Source organism: Microcaecilia unicolor, chromosome 4 (genome assembly GCF_901765095.1).
Source record: "Microcaecilia unicolor chromosome 4, aMicUni1.1, whole genome shotgun sequence".
NCBI lineage: Eukaryota > Metazoa > Chordata > Amphibia > Gymnophiona > Siphonopidae > Microcaecilia > Microcaecilia unicolor.
Window position 1 is genome coordinate 304,721,220 of NC_044034.1, and position 21,479 is coordinate 304,742,698.

At 42.9% G+C, this 21,479-nt stretch overlaps 1 protein-coding gene across 1 annotated transcript in view; it reads left to right on the forward strand.

Annotated features, from left to right (window-relative positions):
• The window catches only part of LOC115469712 (disintegrin and metalloproteinase domain-containing protein 9-like), a 238,436-nt gene that overhangs the window by 36,090 nt on the left and 180,867 nt on the right, over nt 1-21,479 (forward strand). The window contains exons 4-5 of the mRNA XM_030202499.1: nt 11,431-11,509; nt 18,890-18,966. Coding sequence (XP_030058359.1) covers nt 11,431-11,509; nt 18,890-18,966 — 156 coding nt within the window. The remainder of the gene's footprint in view (nt 1-11,430; nt 11,510-18,889; nt 18,967-21,479) is intronic.

A 21,479-nucleotide genomic window follows, 5' to 3' on the forward strand; every position in this document is an offset into this window, starting at 1 on the left:
TTTAAAATCTTTTTTTCCCCCTGTGCTTAGATCAAAAGAATGGCAAGTGTGAACTTGCTCCTTTTTGTTTTGTGGATTACAGTGGTATATGCACTTGATATTTTTTATTACTACTATTTAAAAGACAAACATTGAATAATAAGAGCAGAGCTACCTTCATGCAGAAGTCTAGAGTCAGTCTTAATATGCCAACATTGTCCAGTTCGTATAGGAAAAGCAATGGACACAAAAGTGAGGATGAGTTTTATTTATTTATTGCATTTGTATCCCACATTTTTCACCTCTTTGCAGGCTCAATGTGGCTACCAATACATCATGAATGTTGGAAATGTATAAGAGAATATACATTTAGTATTACATAAGGATCTTGTTTAACATGATAATGATGAAATAAGATAGTAGAGTGACAAGCAAATGCTGTAAGACAATTCTGGGTATATTTGTAGGAGTTCACATTTGTTGATCTTTGTGGTATGCCTTGTTAAAGAGATGGGTCTTCAGTAGTTTGCAGAAGTTAGTTAGTTCATAGATCGTTTTCAGGCTGTGCGGCAGTGCGTTCCAGAATTGTGTGCTCAAGTAGGAAAAGGTAGAGGCATGCGTTAGTTTGTATTTTAGACCTTTACAGTTGGGGAAGTGAAGATTGAGGGATGTGCGGGATGATTTTTTAGCATTCCTGGGTGGTAAGTCTATCAGGTCTGACTTGTAGTCTGGGGCATCTCCATGAATGATTTTGTGAGCTAGGGTACATATTTTGAATGTAATGCTTTCTTTAAGTAGGAGCCAGTGTAGCTTTTCTCGTAGGGGTTTCGCACTTTCATATTTTGTTTTACCGAATATGAGTCTAGCTGCTGTGTTCTGAGCTGTCTGAAGTTTCTTGATTATTTGCTCCTTGCAGCCAGCGTAGAGTGCGTTGCAGTAGTCTAGATGACTGAGTACCATTGATTGTATCAGATTGCGGAAGACGGTCCTTGGGAAGAAAGATCTTACTCTTTTTAGTTTCCACATTGAGTGGAACATCTTCTTAGTTGTGTTTTTCACGTGACTCTCAAGAGTTAGGTGTCGATCAATGGTAACTCCAAGAATTTTTAGGGTATCCGAAATTGGGAGGTTCAGTTTTGATGTGGTAATGGTGGTGAATTGTTCGTGTTGTGTTGAGAGGTGAGGATTAGGCATTGGGTTTTTTCTGCATTGAGTTTCAGTTGAAATGCATCCGCCCATGAATGCATGATATGTAGGCTTTGGTTGATATCATTGGAAATTTCCTTTAAATCTTGTTTAAATGGGATGTAAATCGTTACATCGTCTGCATATATACATGGGTTGAGGTTTTGGTTTGATAGTAATTTGGCCAAGGGTATCATCATTAGGTTGAATAAGGTCGGTGAGAGGGGGGATCCCTGTGGAACTTCGCATTCAGGTATCCATGTAGCTGATGTAGTCGAGTTAGATGTCACTTGGTATGATCGTGAGGCTAGGAACCCCTTGAACCAACTGAGAACGCTGCCTCCAATTCTGAAGTACTCGAGGATATGTAATAGTATTCTATGATCAACCATGTCGAAGGCGCTAGACATGTCAAATTGTAGAAGTAGTATGTTCTTGCCAGTTGCAATCGTTTGTTTGAAATTCATCAGAGTAACTAGTACTGTTTCGGTACTGTGGTTAGACCGAAATCCTGACTGGGAGTCGTGTAGTATTGAAAATTTGTTTAAGTAGTTTGTGAGTTGTTTGGTCACCATCCCTTCCGTTAGTTTGGTTATTAAGGGAATGGATGCTACTGGCCTGTAGTTGGTTAGTTCATTAGCATTTTTTTTGTGTCTTTGGGTATGGGGGTGAGTAGGATGTTTCCTTTCTCCTTCGGAAAAAGTCCATTTTGTAGCATATAGTTCACTTACTTAAATAAGTAATTGGCTCACCTTCTAAAATATTTAGAACAGCCTCATTTATCTTGTCAACATGTGCATTTTTTGGGCAAAGAATAGCCTTTTTAGCAAAGTTGTAAACAGTATCTGTGGTAATGTTTTCTCCAAAAATGGTATTAACTATATCGCCGCCATAAATGTGCTTCTGTGGGATTTCGATAATATCTTTGAAACCGTCTGGACATGGAAGATTTCCGTCTGCTAAAGTAATAAGCCAGTTGTTGTAATCTGGGTCTACAGAGCAGACATTGTTGTTTAATTTTAGTATTTCAATTCTTTTCATAGTTTATTTAACTTAATGCTGGCTTCAATAATGTGAGCTCGATCACCGTGTGGTACCACTGGTACAGTTTGTCGAAAATCTCCACCAATGAGAACTTTCCCGCCAAATGGTTTCTGATTGTTCATGATGTCTTTGAGGATTCTATCTACAGTAGTAAGTGCCATACTGGGTGCCATAGTTGACTCATCCCAAATAAGGATTTTAGCATCTCTAATGATGGAAGCATCATTTGATGTTAACGTTTCCAGTAGAAGAACAGGTAACTTAAACTGTGAATAATAAGTTCGTCCTCCTGGAAGGAGATTTGCAGCAATTCCTGTAGAAGCAATAGGTAGTGCAATTCCTTCATATCCTTGGATGGAGCTCAGGATAATATTATACGTATACATTTTTCCACTTCCAGCAGGACTGTCTAGGAAGAAGCACGTGTGGGTTATGTTTTTTGTATTGCAGGCAGAAAGTATAGTATGAAATGTTTCCCTTTGCTCATCATTTAGTTTTTCTACCATTTGTTCAGCTTTCTGCTTTTCATCTCCACCATTGAAGGCAAGTTTAGGATCTTCTATTCTGTGGACGACTGTTGGTAAACCAAAGTGTTCATATTTTTTGCCATGTGTAGTCAGAACGGCTTGGATTTTCTGAAGGCACAATTGTTCACAAATCGAGCAATCACCTTTGCAACCATAGATGTGTTGAAAATCTTGTCATATTAAGTTTGTATTTTTGGAAAATTTGGAAAGCATTTGATGGTACGGCAAAAATACAAAGATATGCAAAAAGGTGTCTGATTTGCTGTGGCATGCTGCATGTGAGTGCATCATCTAAGGTGTTCCCCCACAGAGCTTCATCGTCAATGAGCCCCATTTTCTTGGCTGCATCCTGAAATGTATTTTAAAGAACACATGCAACTGTTTTTAAGTCTTCAAAGGACTTAGCCCCTGGTTTGTGTAGTAGAATTAGCCTTAAACAGTAACGCTCAGGGTCTGCTGAAAAATGAACTGCATACATTCTCCTGTTTTGTCATGTCCTGCTTTCTACATTTCCACTTTCGTTCTCTTTTGTCAAAAGTATAGTTCATAGGAATATCTACATACAAAATGGTCTTTGGAGGATTTTCTTCTGCATTAAGTTTAAACCACGCTGTTAAAGTGGTGTCCCTGGTTCTGTAGAATTATGATCACAGTCATGCACTATGGAATAGGTCAAAAGGCCCTTAAGGGCAAGCAAGCAGGCTTGGGAAAGAAACTAGTATAAACAACAGGAAGAATGTGGTTTAACATGTTAAGGAAAGCAGATGGTGAGAACCAGATAATAATCTATGAGAAGGATTATTTGCAGAAACAATTTAGCACTGAAACTGTATTGGTTACCATTATGTCAAATTTTAAAAGAGAAATTTCCTTGGGGCGGAAAATCTTATTACAATTCGACATGTCCAGTGCATTTGACATGGTGGACCATGGGCTTTTAACTTGTCTTATGGTCACTTTTGGAATTGGAGGCAACGTGCTTAACTGGTTTAAGGGTTTTCTGGCTTCAAGAACTTACCAAGTTAAAGCTAACTTGACCATTTCCGCACCATTGGAGACTCGTATTGACCCCTCTGGTGAAAGCGCTTGCCAAACAGGATCTCAATCCATTTATTTATGCAGATGATGTAACTATTTACATCCCTTTCAAATCTACGCTGACAGAGATCTATGAGATCGAAGCTAACTTTTACATTCTAACCTCCTGGACGAAAATATTTCAGTTTAAGATAAACAAAGACAAAACACATTGTCTTATGCTTTCATCTCAGCACAATAAAGTAATCCCAACTTCACTTGATGTCAATGACTTTAAGCTACCAATCTTAAATAGCCTGAAAATCCTTGGGGTCGAGCTAGACAATCACCTGCTTCTGGACCATTAAGTGAAGATTGTCACGAAGAGAATGTTTTTTTGCAATGTGGCGGCTGAAACGTATCAGAAATTGCCTACCTAGAGATCTCTTCCGCACTCTCGTTCACTGGCTGGTCCTTTCTCACCTGGACTACTGTAGCTGGATATATGCTGGTTGTCATGACTATTTACTTCGGAAACTCCAGACAGCCCAGAACACGGCTGCTCGATTAATACTAGGCAAATCGCGCTTTGCCCATGCACAACCATTGTGTTTTGACCTGCACTGGCTCCCAGTCAAAGATTGCATCGTCTTCAAAGTCTGCTCTTTAACGCACAAGATCGTATATGGAGAGGCCCCTGAATACATGCTTGACCTAATTGATCTGCCCCCAAGAAATGCTTTGTCAACGTCGCGCAACTTTCTCTGTCTTCACTATCCCAGCTGCAGAAAAGTCTGATACAAACATATGTTTGCTTTGTCTTTCCCATATACCAGTGCTAAGACTTCGAATGAACTGCCGAGGCAATTAAAAGGGATATTAGACCACCAATTATTTAAGAAGTTCTTAAAGACATTCCTTTTTATGAAAGCCTATTCCTTAATGAACCCCTCCATTGACTCTCCCATTGTAGTTTGAAGTGGGACTATATCCCAAATGCACTTGTTGGACTGTTTTTCCTTCCCATGTCTTTCCTGTGAATTCAACCTCACTCTGTCATCCTATGTCTCTACCTTTCTTTTATTGTAATTTTTCTTGAGCTACTGTATGCCACGTTGTGCCTGCGCTAGTGGGAAAATGTGGGATAGAAATGCACTAAAATAAATAAATAAAAAGTAATGTAAATCATTGTCTGAAACAAATGATATAAGCAGCCGTATCAGAACAGTATTTTAGAGACGCAGTCACAGTGAACATCTCTTTATGTAACTGTACTGATCTCTCATGAGAAACTATTAATTGTATCTGTACTTGGTAAGTAAATAAAAAAATTGACTTTCTCATATGCACGTAGCCCTGGTTTCTTTTATCCCCCCAAATTGTGGATGGCTGGTACATGCTAATTTGGGAAGGGGTACAAGGGGCCTAAAAACAGTTCTGGCTCTTTGTACTGCAGCCTCAACTTCGTTAGGGTGAAAAACATTGCTTTGTTGATCTGGTACTTTGTTGATCTGGTAAATGTACTTCCAATCTCTAGAATAGTATGTGATTGGTGATACATTTCAAAACTGTTTAATTGCTATGCAGCTTCAGGAGCACTAACATATCTAGAGTCAGTAAACGTTTTAATTTCATCATGTTGTAAAGTTTGGTGCTCTGTAATAACCACATTCGCACAATTGTGTCCTTTATAGACATATTTAGGTACTTGATACTTTTAATAGATGCACATACTTCCACATTTATATGGGAATTGTACTTTACAAGTAAATAAGAGTTATAAGGGACTACCCAACTGTTAATGAATTTTCCATTTAAGAGTGTACCGACGCCGTTATCCCTTCTGAAGTATTTAGGATATCTGTCACAGTTCTCATGGTTTTGGAAACTGTTTAGAGCACTTCCCATAAAGCATGCAGAGATAATTTAAGTTATGGTCACTGCATGGGCCATGTATCATATGTTTAGCAACTGTTGCATGGAGACGTGGAAAGTTGTTTATTTCAGGAATTTCAGCACATACGATTTTGTCAATTATTTTCTTTCTTTTCGGCTTGTGTTCCTCTTTCATGATAATTAATATATGAGCGTGAGGTAAACCACGCTTTTGAAATTCAATGACATGAAGTTTTGCAAGAGGGACACCAAGTATATGTTTTTTTCCATTTATTGTGTAGTAACTCTTTTAGTTTTAAATGAAACACCCTTGCCAATAAGTCAGGTCGAAACTCTGGTGCCTGACCTTTTTTTTTTTTTTAAGATTTTGAGTAATTTCTTCCCATCTTGGGTTGCAGGTCATAGTAATGAAAAGATCTGGCTTGCCATATATGTGAACTATTGCCATTGCATCCTGAAAATTTTGATGCATATTTCTTGGGCTGCCAGCAAATGATAATGGTAAAATAAATGCCTGGCCAGGTGTAAATCCTCCATTTGCAGCCTCACTTGCAAGGTGGTCTATTAACCCAGAGTATTTTTCAACTCTTAACAGTTTTTGATTTTGTTGAATATAATTAAATCTGTTTGCCTCTGTTTTAATATATGCATCAACTAACGTGGCCAAATCATTCAACAGTTGCTGTTTGTATTACGTTCAACAGTTGCTATTTGTATTACGTAAATGGAGGAAAAAAGCCTCTCTATTCTCGCTTCAGAACATAATCGTGTCTGTTATACCGGGATGGAATCTTCATTGGCTAAAAAACCTCCAATTGTAACTTTAATCAACATATGATCACATCTAACGAACTCTTATCTTTAGTGCCGCCAATACAGTTGCAATTTGGTTTCACTCTTGTACGCCCGATGGGGTCCCGTTTTGCCGTCGCAGGCTTTATCAAGGGAACAACCTCATGCTACGATGTGAATCTGCTTGCTATGCTGTACGTACAGCATAGCAAGCAGATTCACATCGTAGCATGCTTCTCGGTGCCCTGCCTTCCCCTCCATGTGCTGCAATTCTTCCCTATGCTCTCATCCTCTCCGATGCAATTCTCCTATGCCGTTCCCTCCCCTTCCCTATGTCTCCAGTGATTGTGGCCTCTACATGATGTACACCGATTCTATGTTCTCCCCTCCCCTTGCCTCCCATATCCTGCAATTTGCCTGTGTGTGTGTGACAGTGAGTGTGACGCAGTAAGTGTCTGTGAGAATGAGTGTGTCGGTGTGTGTGTGTGTGTGAGAGTGAGTGTGTGTGCGTGAGACAGTGAGTGTGTCTGTGTGTGTGTGAGAGACAGTGAGTGTGTGTGACAGTGATTGCACTGTCTGTGTGTTTTTGTATCCTTTTCTTTTTTATTGTCCTGTTTTTTTTTTCTGTTATATATAAATTTATGTGCTGAATCATCCGCTGGGTATCTCGTGGTTCCGTGTCTGCCTAACATCAGCTCAGCTTGCCTCCAGCTTTCCCTTCCCTCTCACTGTTCCACCCTCTGACATCATAACATCTTTTTGCGAGTGCGGGACAGTGAGGGGGAACGTAGCGTTGTAGGCTGCTGTCCTTCACCTCTGTCTCGCACCATTGCTTACTGCGTTCGCCCGCTTCCCGCCACCCTGCTGCCTAAATTGTACCTCGGGGTTCCATCGCTGTCTGCCTGTTTTTCGTAATATCCCCTAATGTCAGTTCAGCTTGCCTCCAGCGTTCCCTTCCCTCTCACTGTTCCGCCCTCTGACGTCATTATGTTTTGACGCGAGGGCGGGGCAGTGAGGGGGAACGGAATGCTGGAGGCTGGCTGATGTCATTTGATGTTATGAACCCAGGCAGCCAGACAGCAATGGAACGTTGGAGGTGCAAATTATTATATAGGATGTGACCATACTATCCTGCTTGTAATCGAAAGAGAAAAACGCCTATATTGCGACCCAAATCGGGAGATGGGCGTCTTTCTCCCGTGGGCGCCCAAATCGGTATAATTGAAAGCTGATGGGCGTTTCCAACTGCAATCTGTCGCGGAAACGGGTAAAGTTGACGGGGACGTGTCGGAGGCATGGTGAAAGCAGAACTGGGGCGTGGTTATCGGCCGATGAGAGTTGGGTGTCTTTAGCTGATAATAAAAAAAAAGGCGTTTTTACCGCGATTTTGGGTCACTTTTTTTTTACCCTTTTTTTTCACAAACAAGTCCCAAAAAAGTTCCCCAACTGCCCAGATGACCACTGTAGGGAATCGAGGATGACCTCCCTGGACTCCCCAGTGGTCACTAACCCCCTCCCACCAAAAAAACCCCACTTTAAAAACTTTTTTCCCAGCCTCTTATGCCAGCCTCAAAAGCTGTACCCACCTCCATGACAGCAGAATGTGTTCTATCCTCTGACAGCCTTTCCCTGGTTCTGATGTGGCTCTTGGGTGAGTGTGAACCCCTTTTCTGTTAAGGGCACTGCAGAGTCACATCAGCAATGCATTGTGGTGGGTGTAGGGTATTGGGCTCCGTGATTCCACTAGCTTGTGTTACATGCTCACAATGTTGGTAGGCTCTACTCCCAAAGTGCTGTTCCCCCTGCTAACTGGGTCAGAGTGTGCCCTGTTTTTGTTTCCGGTAGTCCATGAGGTAGTTTTAGATCCCTTTCATGTGTTAGCCACGTTACAGAACTTAGTTCTTACCTTGAATGTGGCTGAAAGAGGGCACTGTACAGCATTCTGCCAGCTCTGACCTACTGCTAATCTCAGTACCAGGGAGACTCGTTGCCAGTGGGGCACAACCTCTGATCTGGAGTTAACTGTGAGTAAGCATGCTTATTCCAATAAAGGACGTTTTCGGAGAGATTAGTCTTCAGATGTCAACTGGTGTGCCAATGTTATATAGCAGCAACAAGTCCTAGAGGCCTGCGTGTATGCAGGTCCCTGGAGCACTTTTAGTGGGTACCGCAGTGCACTTCAGCCAGGTGGACACAGGCCCATCCCCCCCCCTACCTGTAACACTTGTGCTGGTAAATGGGGGGTCTCCAAAACCCACTGTAACCACATGTAGGTGCCTCCTTCACCCCTAAGAGCTATGGTAGTGTTGTACATTTGTGGATAGTGGGTTTTGGGGGAGGGGGGTTGGGTGCTCAGCACCCGTGGTAAGGGAGCTATGCATGTGGGAGCCTTTTCTGAAGTCCACCGCACTGACCTCTAGGGTGCCCAGTTGGTGTCCTGGCATGTCAGGGGGGTGAGTATACTACGAATCCTGGCCCCTCCCATGACCAAATGGCTTGGATTAGGACGTTGAGCTGGGCGTTTTTAGTTTACATTATCGCAAAAAAAAAAAAGACCGCCCATCTGAAAAATGTCCATTTTTTCGAAAATGCGGTCTGTCCCGCCTCTTCACATACCCGTTTTCGGATATAGACGCCCATGGAGATAGGCGTTTGCGTTCAATTATGCCCCTCCATGCCTCTGTGGTTATGTTCCACTAATAAGTTACACAATGAACTACATTTCTTGAAAGGATTATATAAACTTTGGTTGCATGACTAGGGATACAAACATAGTCTTATTTATTCAATATCACAATTCCTCATGTACAGCCACAAAAGAACCTTTTAGGGGGGGTAGTGTTCACAGAGCTCTTTTTATTATCGACCAGATAGAGATAAGAGTTTTCAGTTTTGGCATAGTATAAGTCATCTCAAAAGAACAAAATATAAGAAAACCAATGGACTGCATTATAGCCCATTTAGTTATGTTTAAACAAAAGATCTGCATGAAACAAAATATTTGTTTTTATTTTTACTTATCAAACCACTTGCCCCTGAAACATGTTCAAAACAGAATAATCCATTTGTGTATCTTGTGATAAGTAAGAGGGTGTCCTATAGGGTGTAGGCCACTAGAGGGCGCTAGAAGAAGATAGAGGTCGCTAGGACCGGGGAGAGCCCTGGGAGGTCCACAGGTGCAGGAGATTATGGGCTGGGTCCTGGGTGGCTAATTAACCACTTTATACCCCACCTGAGTTGTGAAAGGAAGGGAAGTGAGCTAGCAGCAGAAGAAGAGAGAGCCCCTGAAAGATACTGGCTAACCTGATGGAGTTGGGGGTGGACTGGGTGTCCAAAGGAGATCAGCAGGCTGAAAGTCCTGGGGTAAGAAGTCCCTAAAGCATTAGAGTTTGACTGTGTGTCTAGAACTGTGTGTTCAAAGAGGGACTGTGTGTCCACAGATGAAACATGCGTGGGATATGCATAGAGGAATCCTGTGCAGAAGGAATGGATCCTCAGAAGCTTAGCTGAAATTGGGTGGCGGAGCAGTTGGGGGGAAGAGGGGGTGGTGGTTGGGAGGCGAGGATAGGGGAGGGCAGACTTATACGGTCTGTACCAGAGCCAGTGATGGGAGGCGGGACTGGTGGTTGGGAGGCGGGAAATACTGCTGGGCAGACTTATATGGTCTGTGCCCTGAAAAGGACAGGTACAAATTCAAGGTAAGGTATACACTTATAGGTTTTTCGTTGGGCAGACTGGATGGACCATGCAGGTCTTTTTCTGCCGTCATCTACTATGTTACTATGTAACTGTGTGTTCAAAGAGGGACTGTGTGTCCGAAGTACTAAGAGAAGCAGGCTGCAAAGCCTGGGGTTAAGAGTCCCCAAAGTATTGGTATCGTACTGAGCCCATGTATCTGTGTAGGGAGGCTCAGGGTGAAGACCTATGAAAGTATAAAGTGTTAGGCTAGAAGAAGTGTGCCCAGGGGCTGGAATAAAGAGTTGCCTGAGATATATGCAGTTGGTGAGACCTGCTTAATTTGCTGAGTGGAAACCAGGTCACCCTGAGTGAGAAGGGGTAGCACACTAATCTGCATATGATTTGCATATTGAGAACCAGGTCACCCTGAGTAAGAAGGGGGATATCACAATCTATAAGGTAAACGTCTACAAAACAGATGAAGATATGATTCCATGTGCCCCAATGAAAGGAGAGCTTAATTCTGCTTCCGTTTAATTTCAATATATTCCATCATCTTTATAACACCAGGCTTCCCAAGGCAGATTACAACAGTTAAGATGAATCCATCAGGAAACAGGATATTTGGCCATCTGTATTGTATAGAACAGTGTAGAAAAATGAGCACAAAATAGTTTATAATTGCTGTTTCTACCAGCTACAATAATTTTTGAAGCTGTTATAGTGATATTCAATTGTTATTTCATGATATTTATACCTATATATGGGAAGCTTTCAAATAAATTTTAAAAAATCTTTTCTCCTCCACCTTTTAAAGGCACTGCCTATCCAACTGAAACAGCTTTAGACTTGTTACAGATGGACCACACATAGGCAGTCCCTTATTTCTAATAACCCTTTGCTATTGTTTTGGGTGTACTAAAACCGTGGCAAGCTCTGCCTACTGCTTTCAGCTCATACACTGGACTAGATAGGCTCAATTCATCTCCTGTTTTATTCAACCTCTTTGGCAGGGATATCCCAGCAATGTGGTGTCACCTAAAATTCCAGTTTGGCCTTCCTAAGGCTGGCTCCCTACTGGAGGGATTGTTGAACTGAAACCAGCTTATCAGATGTTTAACAGCCATAGTATTTTTGTTTGTTTTACCGCAAAAAACTACTCATAGAAACTGCACTGTAATTCTTTTCTTGCTTATGTGTCAGAGAAACCATACCTGTTGGACTTCCTATAGAATTTAGCTTGAACCTCAGAGTTGTGGACAGTGCCTAGAAGTTTAGCAGTTATAATGCTGCCTTTGGTTTGTTTTTGCAGTGTTCTGCTATCCCCACATTTTCCAGTGTTTACCTACAGCAAGAGTGGTGCCTTAATTTTTGAAGAACCTCATATCCAGGTAAGTTTTTAGTGTATGAACTACTAACCATATTTTCATGGTTTGTGTGATTGAAACCCAACATGTGTTATGAAATATTTCTTAAGGTTATATCCTACAGTCCATCAGGGCCAGAAATGTGACATGCTTATAACTCAGGGGTGGAAGGTTGAGGTAATCATGTGATTTGGACTTTACATACTTCAAAGGGGTCAGTCTCTAAGGAAGCTTGTCTTTCATTCAATATTTTACTACTACTACTATTTAGCATTTCTATAGCGCTACAAGGCATACGCAGCGCTGCACAAACATAGAAGAAAGACAGTCCCTGCTCAAAGAGCTTACAATCTAATAGACAAAAAATAAAGTAATCAAATCAATTAATGTGTACAGGAAGGAGGAGAGGAGGGTAGATGGAGGTGAGTGGTTACAAGTCAAAAGCAATGTTAAAGAGGTGGGCTTTCAGTCTAGATTTAAAGGTGGCCAAGGATGGGGCAAGACGTAGGGGCTCAGGAAGTTTATTCCAGGCGTAGGGTGCAGCGAGACAGAAGGCAGTCTCACTGCTTCTCATCCTTTGAAGCTCACTCCATCTGGCTATTCTACCCATTACCACTCAGAGTGGCTGTCATTTACCGCCCCCCTAATAAACCCCTCTTCCTTCCTCACCGACTTCGATGCCTGGCTTTCCATCTTTCTTGAACCCTCATCTCAGTCCCTTATTCTCGGAGATTTTAACATACACGTTGATGACCAGTCCGACCCTCACGCTTCTCAGTTCCTCACTCTAACTTCCTCCTTTAACCTCCAGCTTTGCTCCACCACTCCTACTCACCGAGACGGCCATTGTCTTGACCTCGTGCTCTCCTCTTCCAGCTCTCCCTCCAATTTCCATGTTTCAACTCTTCCTCTCTCCGATCATCACCTAATCACCTTCACACTTCTTCACCCCTCCCTCAGCCCCGTCCAACTTTAACCACTACCTCCAGGAATCTCCAGGCTATCGACCCTCCCACCCTATCCTCTAATATTTCTAATCTCCTCCCCTCCATCATGTCCTCCGAGTCTGTCGACAAGGCTGTTTCCGCTTACAATGCCACTCTCTCCTCTGCTCTGGACACCCTCGCACCTTCCACCTCCCGTCCCACAAAGCATACTAATCCCCAGCCCTGGCTGACCCCTTGCATCCGTCACCTTCTCTCCTGCACCCGATCTGCGGAGCGCCTCTGGAGGAAATCCCGCACCCATTCAGATTTCCTTCACTACAAATTCATGTTATCCTCCTTCCACTCCTCCCTTTTCCTTACCAAACAGGACTACTACACCCAATTGACCAATTCTCTCAGCTCCAACCCCCGTCATCTCTTTTCCACCCTTAACTCCCTCCTTAAAGTGCCCTCCGCTCCCACCCCACCCTCGCTCTCTCCTCAATCACTGACTGATTACTTCTGCGACAAGGTGCAAAAGATCAACCTTGAGTTCACTACCAAGCCATCTCTTCTTCACCCTGCAACCCTCTCCCTCACCCAACCAACCCAGGCCTCCTTCTCCTCCTTTCCTGTCATCACCGAGGAGGAAACCGCTCGCCGCCTTTCCTCATCGAAATCCACCACCTGCTCTTCTGATCCCATCCCCACCAACTTAACATCATCTCTCATACTGCCACCCCTTCCATCTGTCATATCCTCAACCTCTCTCTCCACTGCAACTGTCCCTGACACCTTCAAGCACGCCGTAGTCACACCTCTCCTCAAAAAACCATCACTTGACCCTACCTGTCCCTCCAGTTACCGCCCCATCTCCCTCCTACCCTTCCTCTCCAAAATACTTGAGCATGACGTTCACAGTCGCTGCCTTGATTTTCTCTCCTCTCAAACCATCCTCGATCCAATTCAATCCGGTTTTCGCCCTCTACACTCGACAGAAACAGCACTCTCTAAAGTCTGTAATGACCTGTTCCTTGCCAAATCCAGAGGCAACTACTCCATCCTCATCCTCCTTGATCTATCCGCCGCTTTTGACACTGTGAATCATGACTTACTTCTTGCCACACTGTCCTCATTTGAGTTCCAGGGCTCTGCCCTCTCCTGGTTCTCCTCCTATCTCTCCCACCGCACCTTCAGAGTTCACTCTCATGGATCTTCCTCCACCCCTATCCCCCTATCTGTTGTTCCCCAGGGATCGGTCCTTGGACCCCTCCTCTTCTCAATCTACACCTCTTCCCTGGGCGCCCTGATCTCATCTCATGGTTTTCAGTATCATCTCTATGCTGATACCCAGCTATATCTGTCCACATCAGGCATCACCGCAGAGACCCAGGCAAAGGTATCAGCCTGCCTATCTGACATTGCTGCCTGGATGTCCAACCGCCACCTGAAACTGAACATGTCCAAGACCGAGCTCATCGTCTTTCCACCAAAACCCACGTCTCCTCTTCCTCCACTTTCTATCTCAGTTGATAACACCCTCATCCTCACCGTCTCATCTGCCCGCAACCTCAGAGTCATCTTTGACTCCTCCCTCTCCTTCTCTGCGCATATCCAGCAGACTGCCAAGACCTGCCGCTTTTTCCTCTTTAACATCAGCAAAATTCGCCCTTTCCTCTCTGAACACACCACCCGAACTCTCGTCCATGCTCTCATTACCTCTCGCCTTGACTACTGCAACTTACTCCTCACTGGCCTCCCACTTAGCCATCTATCTCCCCTTCAATCCGTTCAGAACTCTGCGGCACGTCTCATATTCCGCCAAAACCGATTTACTCATATCACCCCTCTCCTCAGGTCACTTCACTGGCTTCCAATCAGATACTGCATCCAATTCAAGCTTCTCCTTCTTACCTACAAATGCATTCAGTCTGCTGCCCCTCACTACCTCTCCTCCCTCATCTCCCCCTATGTTCCCGCCCGTAACCTCCATTCACAGGACAAATCCCTCCTCTCTGTACCCTTCTCTAACACCGCCAACTCCAGGCTCCGCTCATTCTGCCTCGCCTCACCCTATGCTTAGAACAACCTTCCTGAGCCCTTACGCCAAGCCCCCTCCCTGCCCATCTTCAAGTCTTTGCTTAAAACCCACCTCTTCAATGCTGCATTCGGCACCTAACTCTTACCATCCACTAAATCCAGACTGCCCCATTTGACCGCCCCTATCGGACTGTCCGTTCACTTGTCTCTTAGATTGTAAGCTCCTTGAGCAGGGACCGTCCCTCTATGTTAAATTGTACAGCGCTGTGTAACCCTAGTAGCGCTTTAGAAATGTTAAGTAGTAGTAGAAGGCGCGAAGTCTGGAGTTGGCAGTAGTGGAGAAGGGAACAGATAAGAAGGATTTATCCATGGAGCGGAGTGCACGGGAAGGGGTGTAGGGAAGGACGAGTGTGGAGAGATACTTGGGGAGCAGCAGAGTGAGTACATTTATAGGTTAGTAGAAAAAGTTTGAACAGGATGCAAAAACGGATATGGAGCCAGTGAAGCGACTTGAGGAGAGTGGTAGTATGAGTAAAGCGACCCTGGCGGAAGACGAGACGGGCAGCAGAGTTTTGAACCGATTGGAGAGGGGAGAGGTGACTAAGTGGAGGCCAGCAAGAAGCAGATTGCAGTAGTCTAAACGAGAGGTGACAAGGGTGTGGATGAGGGTTTTGGTAGAGTGCTCGGAAAGAAAGGGGCGGATTTTATGGATGTTGTAAAGAAAGAAATGACAGGTCTTGGTGATCTGCTGGATATGAGCAGAGAAGGAGAGAGAAGAGTCAAAGATGACCCCAAGGTTTCGAGCTGAGGAGACAGGGAGAATGAGAGCCATCAACAGAAAGAGAAAACGGGGGGAGCGGGGAGGTGGGTTGAGGTAATCATGTGATTTGGACTTTACATACCTCAAAGGGGTCAGTTTCTAAGGAAGCTTGTCTTTCATTCAATATTTTACAATCTAGTAGTTCTTATTCACTTGAATCTCCATCAGTAAATGAGAGAAAAAACAAACTATGAAACAGGGATCATATTCTATCAGGGCTGTGGAGTCGGAGTCGGCAGCAATTTTGGGTACATTGAGTCGGAGTTGGAGTCTGCAAAAATGTACCGACTCCAACTCCTCATACATTTGAATAAAGTACTTCTCTGCTGTGAATAAAGCTTAGTACCTAGTTGTTTCACTAGTGTGAAGTCCAGCTGAACTATTTTGCTGGAGAGCTTCCCTCTGCTCAGTCTCCCTTTGCATTTACTGACCTGCTGTAGAGCACCTCCTGTCTGACCCCACAGTGAACTTAAACTCCAAGAGAAGATCATTCAGCACACACAGATAAGGCAGCAGAGAGACTCCACCCAACTTCCTCTCTCTCTGCAAGAAGAGCTTTATATTTTAGTGGAAGTGGCACACCATTCACAATGGCAAAAAGAATGTCAGGAAACATGACAAAGTCTGCTGTTTATGAACACTTTACAATATCAACAGATGGGAAACATTATGTATGTCAATGTATTATAGAAGATGATGATGGTGAAAAAGCATGTGATGCAAAAATTAGCAGTTTCAGTGGTTATGAAAAAAATGCACCTACAAGAGCATCAAATTTAAAAAGACACTTGCAGCGTTTCCATCCTAAAGTGTTAGAAGCTGTGAATGAGAAATATAGCAATGAAAACATTCCATCTACTTCAGGGTCAATAAAAGATCAGAAATCTACTGGAGGCCAGACACAACTATCAAGATTTTTTACAGCTGACAGTTACTATAACAATGACACCAGAAAAATTCAAAAACCACATTATTGAAATGGCAGTAAAGAATAGTATACCACTATCTTTTTTTTCAGAACCAGCCTTTTTAGGCTTAAATAGAGAAATGGCTAAAAAGCTTGGAGTTTCTCTGGAACGAGAAAGTATAAGGAAACTTATACTTGAAGAGGCCAAATGTAAGAAGGAAGAACTAAGAAAAAGTCTGAAAGGACGTTTTGTCTTTATTAAAATGGATGCATGCACACGTCACAGAGTCAATTATTTTGCAATTAATGTTAGATTTGCTGATGAAAACAAAAAAACAATAACCCGGACATTAGGAGTAAAGGACACTCAGGCACATCATACCAGTGAGTATCTGCAGAAGTTAGTGGAAGGTGTTTTAGAAGATTTTGAAATTAAAAAGGAACACATTCTATGTATTGTAACTGATAATGCTTCAAATATGTTAAGCACAATTGAAAAAAATGAAGAAAGCAGCATACAAATATCAGAAGATGACAGTTCTGCAATTCAAAAAAGCTGTGAAAGTTTGGATGATATTGCTGAAGAAGCATCTAAGCTTATTACCATTCAACATATGCGTTGTGCTGTTCATACTCTGCAACTAGCAATAAGAGATGGATTGAAGGATCGTCATGCGACTACACTAATTAGCAAGTTGAGGCAAGTAGCTGTTGCAGCAAGGATCCCTAAAACAGATGCTATTCTGAAGAGACGTGCTGGAAAAGGAGCCATTTTGGATCAAGCAACGCGCTGGGGAAGCACTTACTTGATGATAAAGGGTTTGCTTGAACTAAAATACTTTCTTGAAGAACTGGACAATGTAAATGTTTCATTAAAAGAAAACCAGTGGGCTCAAGTTACAGAATTAGGCTACTTTCTTACCCTTTTGCTGTTACCAAGAAGCTGGCAATATGAAGATTTAACACCAGGTAAATTCTTCTTGGAATGGAAGGGCTTGATATATAATGATGTTCTAGAATTTCCAAAGGATGTGGTTGTTCCAGATTTTTATACTTGCTAATGCTATGATGACTTTATACTTGATAAAAAAAACAATAAACATAACCTTGTTTTTTTATGTGTGTTTTTTTGTTTAAACTTTAGGATTAATGAATATTTATAGTTTCTTTAATAAATAAAATAAAAAGTCACAATGACATAGATTTTAAACCCAAACATTAACATGCAGCCTTGCATGCTGCACTCTTTCAGTCAACATGCAAAAAAAAATACATATTAAAAACTGAGGAGTCCGAGTCGGAGTCGGAGGTACCATAAACTGAGGAGTCGGAGTCGAAGGATTTTTGTACCGACTCCACAGCCCTGTATTCTATATTTAAAGTAGGGAGGGTTCCATGTAGGCTTGTTTTAGAACAGTTTTGCTTTCTTTCCAGCTAGGCAATGTCATTTTTTTTGAGACATTAGCAGGAGTTTCCCATGAACTAAAGCTGAACTGGCGCTAAAGAAGGCTATAGGGGACAGTCCTTGAGACAGCCTGTGGAGGTGAAACATAGAAACATGACGGCAGATAAAGGCCATATGACCCATCCAGTCTGCCCATCCTCTGTAACCCCCAATTCTACCTGTTCCTAAGCGATCCCACATGCTTATCCCATGCCTTTTTAAATTCTGGAACAGTCCTTGACTCCACTACCTCCACCGGGAAGCCATTCTACACCTCTACCACTCTTTCTGTGAAATAATACTTCCTTGGGTTACTCCTAAGCCTATTCCCTCTTCACTTTGTCATATTGTCATATGCCCCCTCATTCCAGAGCTCTCCTTCATTTGGAGAACGCTCTCTTCCTGTACATAAATGCCCTTTAGATATTTAAATGTTTCTATCATGTCTCCTCTCTCCCAGCGTATACATGTTGAGGTTCATAAGCCTGTCCCTCTCATTTTTGCATTCAAGACTGCTTACTAATTTCGTAGCTGCCCTCTGGACTGACTCCATCCTGTTCATATCTTTCCGTAGGTGCGGTCTCCAGAACTGCACACAGTACTCCAAATGGGGCCTCACCAGAGACTTATACAACGGCACTATCACCTCCTTTTTCCTGCTGGTCATGCCTCTCTTTATGCACCCAAGCATCCTTCTGGCTTTGGCCATTGCTTTTTCTACCTGTTTGAAAGCTTTAAGGTCATCAGACACAATCACCCCCAAGTCCCGCTCTACCTTCACACACTGAAGCACTTCACCCCCCTATACTGTACCGTTCCCTCGGGTTTTTGTGACCCAAGTGCATGACTCTGCATGTCGGACGTTATGTCCCCCCCCCCCCCCCCATCTGACAATATTTAAGATGAGTACTAAATAATCACTTTAAAATTAGATTCAAATTTAAGTTTGTTAAATCAGGTGTTCTGATGAGGAGGTGGGTGCAGATTATCTTGCAAAGTGTGAAGACACAGGCAAGTGGCACCGCTGAGGTCACAAAGAATTTTGAAAATCTTTGAAAAAATATATCTTTAGAAGATTAGTTTGCACATTAGTGCTAGGATGGATATAAGACTTTCTATTGTTGCAATAGTGGGAGAGAAAAGAGAATATTTTTTAGACAGATGCAGTATGCTAGCGATGGTATGCCATTTCTGAATTCCATCCTTTATACATATGTATTAATGCTCATTTGACATTATTAGCTATTTTATGGTTTATATATTTCAGGATGATTGCTATTTTAATGGATATGTGGAAGGAATCGCAGATTCATCTGTGGCACTCAGCACCTGCGCTGGACTCAGGTACTACAACTTTGTTCTACTATGAAGAAATGAATCTTAATGAAATAAGACAAGGCATTGTACAAAACAGAAATATAAATATGGTAGTAATTTTAATTTTGCAGCCTATGTTTTTTTTGTAAATTCAGTACTAGTTTATTCCACTTACATTTTATATTTTGTAAGCAAGTTCCACCCTTGCTTCCCCCCTCCCCCAGCAACTACCCTAACCATACCTAGGTGGTGTACATGTACATTTACAACCATCAAATATTCTATAGCCAACAATGGCTAAGGTGTTTATCTAGATAACAACCACCATTATGCAGATAAATGCTTTTAAATATTGGGCCCACAGTATTCAACAGTTAACCATTCTCTAGCTCTTCTTGATATAAGTGGATGAAGAGACAAATCAGTGGTACTTCCAGGGACTTGGGACCAAGGGAGTATCCAGAAGTCCTTTTGGAGGGGGGACCCAGGGGTAGACTGAGGGGGCCATATATTTCCTTTCAGCTCTCCAAACCCTTGTGTTTAAATCTTACCTTTGATGGTGGGGACATCAAAGCCCCAACAACGGAAGAGGATTGCTGCCTGAGTAGCGTGGAAGTCAGCAGCCTCCTTCAGCTGCTAAAGCATACCACTGACTTCAACGCTGCTGAGGTAGCATGTACTAGGACTTAGGCAGCAGACTTCTTCAGCTGGCAGTGTTTGGACATCTCTACCAGCCATTAAACTGGTGCTACAATTTTGGAGGGAGCTTGAGCCCAAAGTGGGAGAGCCCAGTCTCCCCCCACCTTTATAGCTATGCCCCTGCTTGGGATACCTTGGATTTGTCCATATGAACAGAAGAGGTAAAAAAGGACAGAAAGGCCTGGCAATGGATTCTTGCAGCAACATAATGCCTCAATGGCTAGAATAGCTAAACAAACAGGAAGAAACTGATTGTACACCAAAGATTTTGAAATCTGCTCTTTGAGAACCCCAAATGAGTTCCATATATGAAAAGTAACTGAATTGAGACAAAATGCACCAAAATTCGCCCTTTCCTTTCTGAGCACACTACCAGAAACCTCATCCACACTCTTATCACCTCTTGCTTAGACTATTGCAACTTCTTTCTCACAGGTCTCCAACTTAGCCATCTCTCTCCTCTTCAATATTCTGCCAGTGTCGTTATGCTCATATTAGCCCTCTCCTGAAGTCACTTCACTGGCTTCCTATCCGTTTCCACATACAGTTCAAACTCCTCTTATTGATCTATAATTGCATTCACTCTGCAGCTCCTCAGTACCTCTCCACTCATCTCTCCCTACATTCCTCCCCGGGAACTCTGTTCACCGGATAAATCTCTCTTATCTGCACCCTTCTCCTCCACTGCTAACTCCAGACTCCGTTCCTTTTATCTTCCTGCACCATATGCCTGGAATAGACTTCCTGAGCCGGTACATCAAGAGCCATCTCTGGCCGTCTTCAAATCTAAGCTAAAAGCCCACCTTTTTGATGCTGCTTTTAACTCCTAACCCTTATTCACTTGTTCAGAACCCTTATTTTATCATCCTCACTTTAATATTCCCTTATCTCTTGTTTGTCCTAATTAGACTGTAAGCTCTGTCGAGCAGGGACTGTCTCTTCATGTTCAAATGTACAGCGCTGCATCAGGGGCGTAGCTAGACAGATTTTGGGTGGGCCTAGGCAAGAATTGGGTAGGCACAAAATGTTCTCTCCCCCACCCCCACACCAAAAAAATATCTCAGATTGTGGGAAAATGCTTGTCTCCAGTCTCCACCTTGGTAGTCTGCAGCAGGCATGCGCTGAAAGGTGCTAGTATTGTGGAGAGCAGCTTTTTCATTACCATGTGCTACTGTTAGATGGGCCTGAGCCCTAACTGGGTGGGCCCCGGCCCACCCAAGCCCACCTGTGGCTATGCCACTGCGCTGCATACGTCTAGTAGCACTTTAGAAATAAGTAGTAGTAGTACTGGTTTTCTAGGCAGGAACAGCAAGTGCTGTTGTTAAAGTGATACATAGCAGATGGCCAAGAGCAGCACTAGAAGATCTTGGTGTTGTGTACTCGGCAACATGTCATTGCCATTTTTAGTCAGTGTACAGAAGAGATGGGAAAGGACATGCATAATGATAGGAGCAGATGAGAGCAATAAGATCTTTAGGATGTGGAGGACTAAAGATAGAAATCCTTTATTGTCATCAAGTAACTACACAGTTGAAAGGATTTATGTTCCTAACCTTGAAAGTTATGTTCCTAAATGGTCTTCTCTGAATATTTATTTACCAGGGCAGAGTGCCTAAGGGGATTGCCCCTTTATGGGAAAAATTTAGAAAAATATAACACTCGGTTTAAGTTGAGGTAACAGGCAAATTTCTTCACAATCTCTTAACACTTTTGTGTGGTAATTTGTTGCCGCACTCTAACCATGGGTGCCCAAATTTCTCACTAGTGCATACGTTTGCAGTTATAGAATAGTGCCAGTTGTGCACCTAACTTAATTGTCAAATTAGGCTTCAATTGGCATT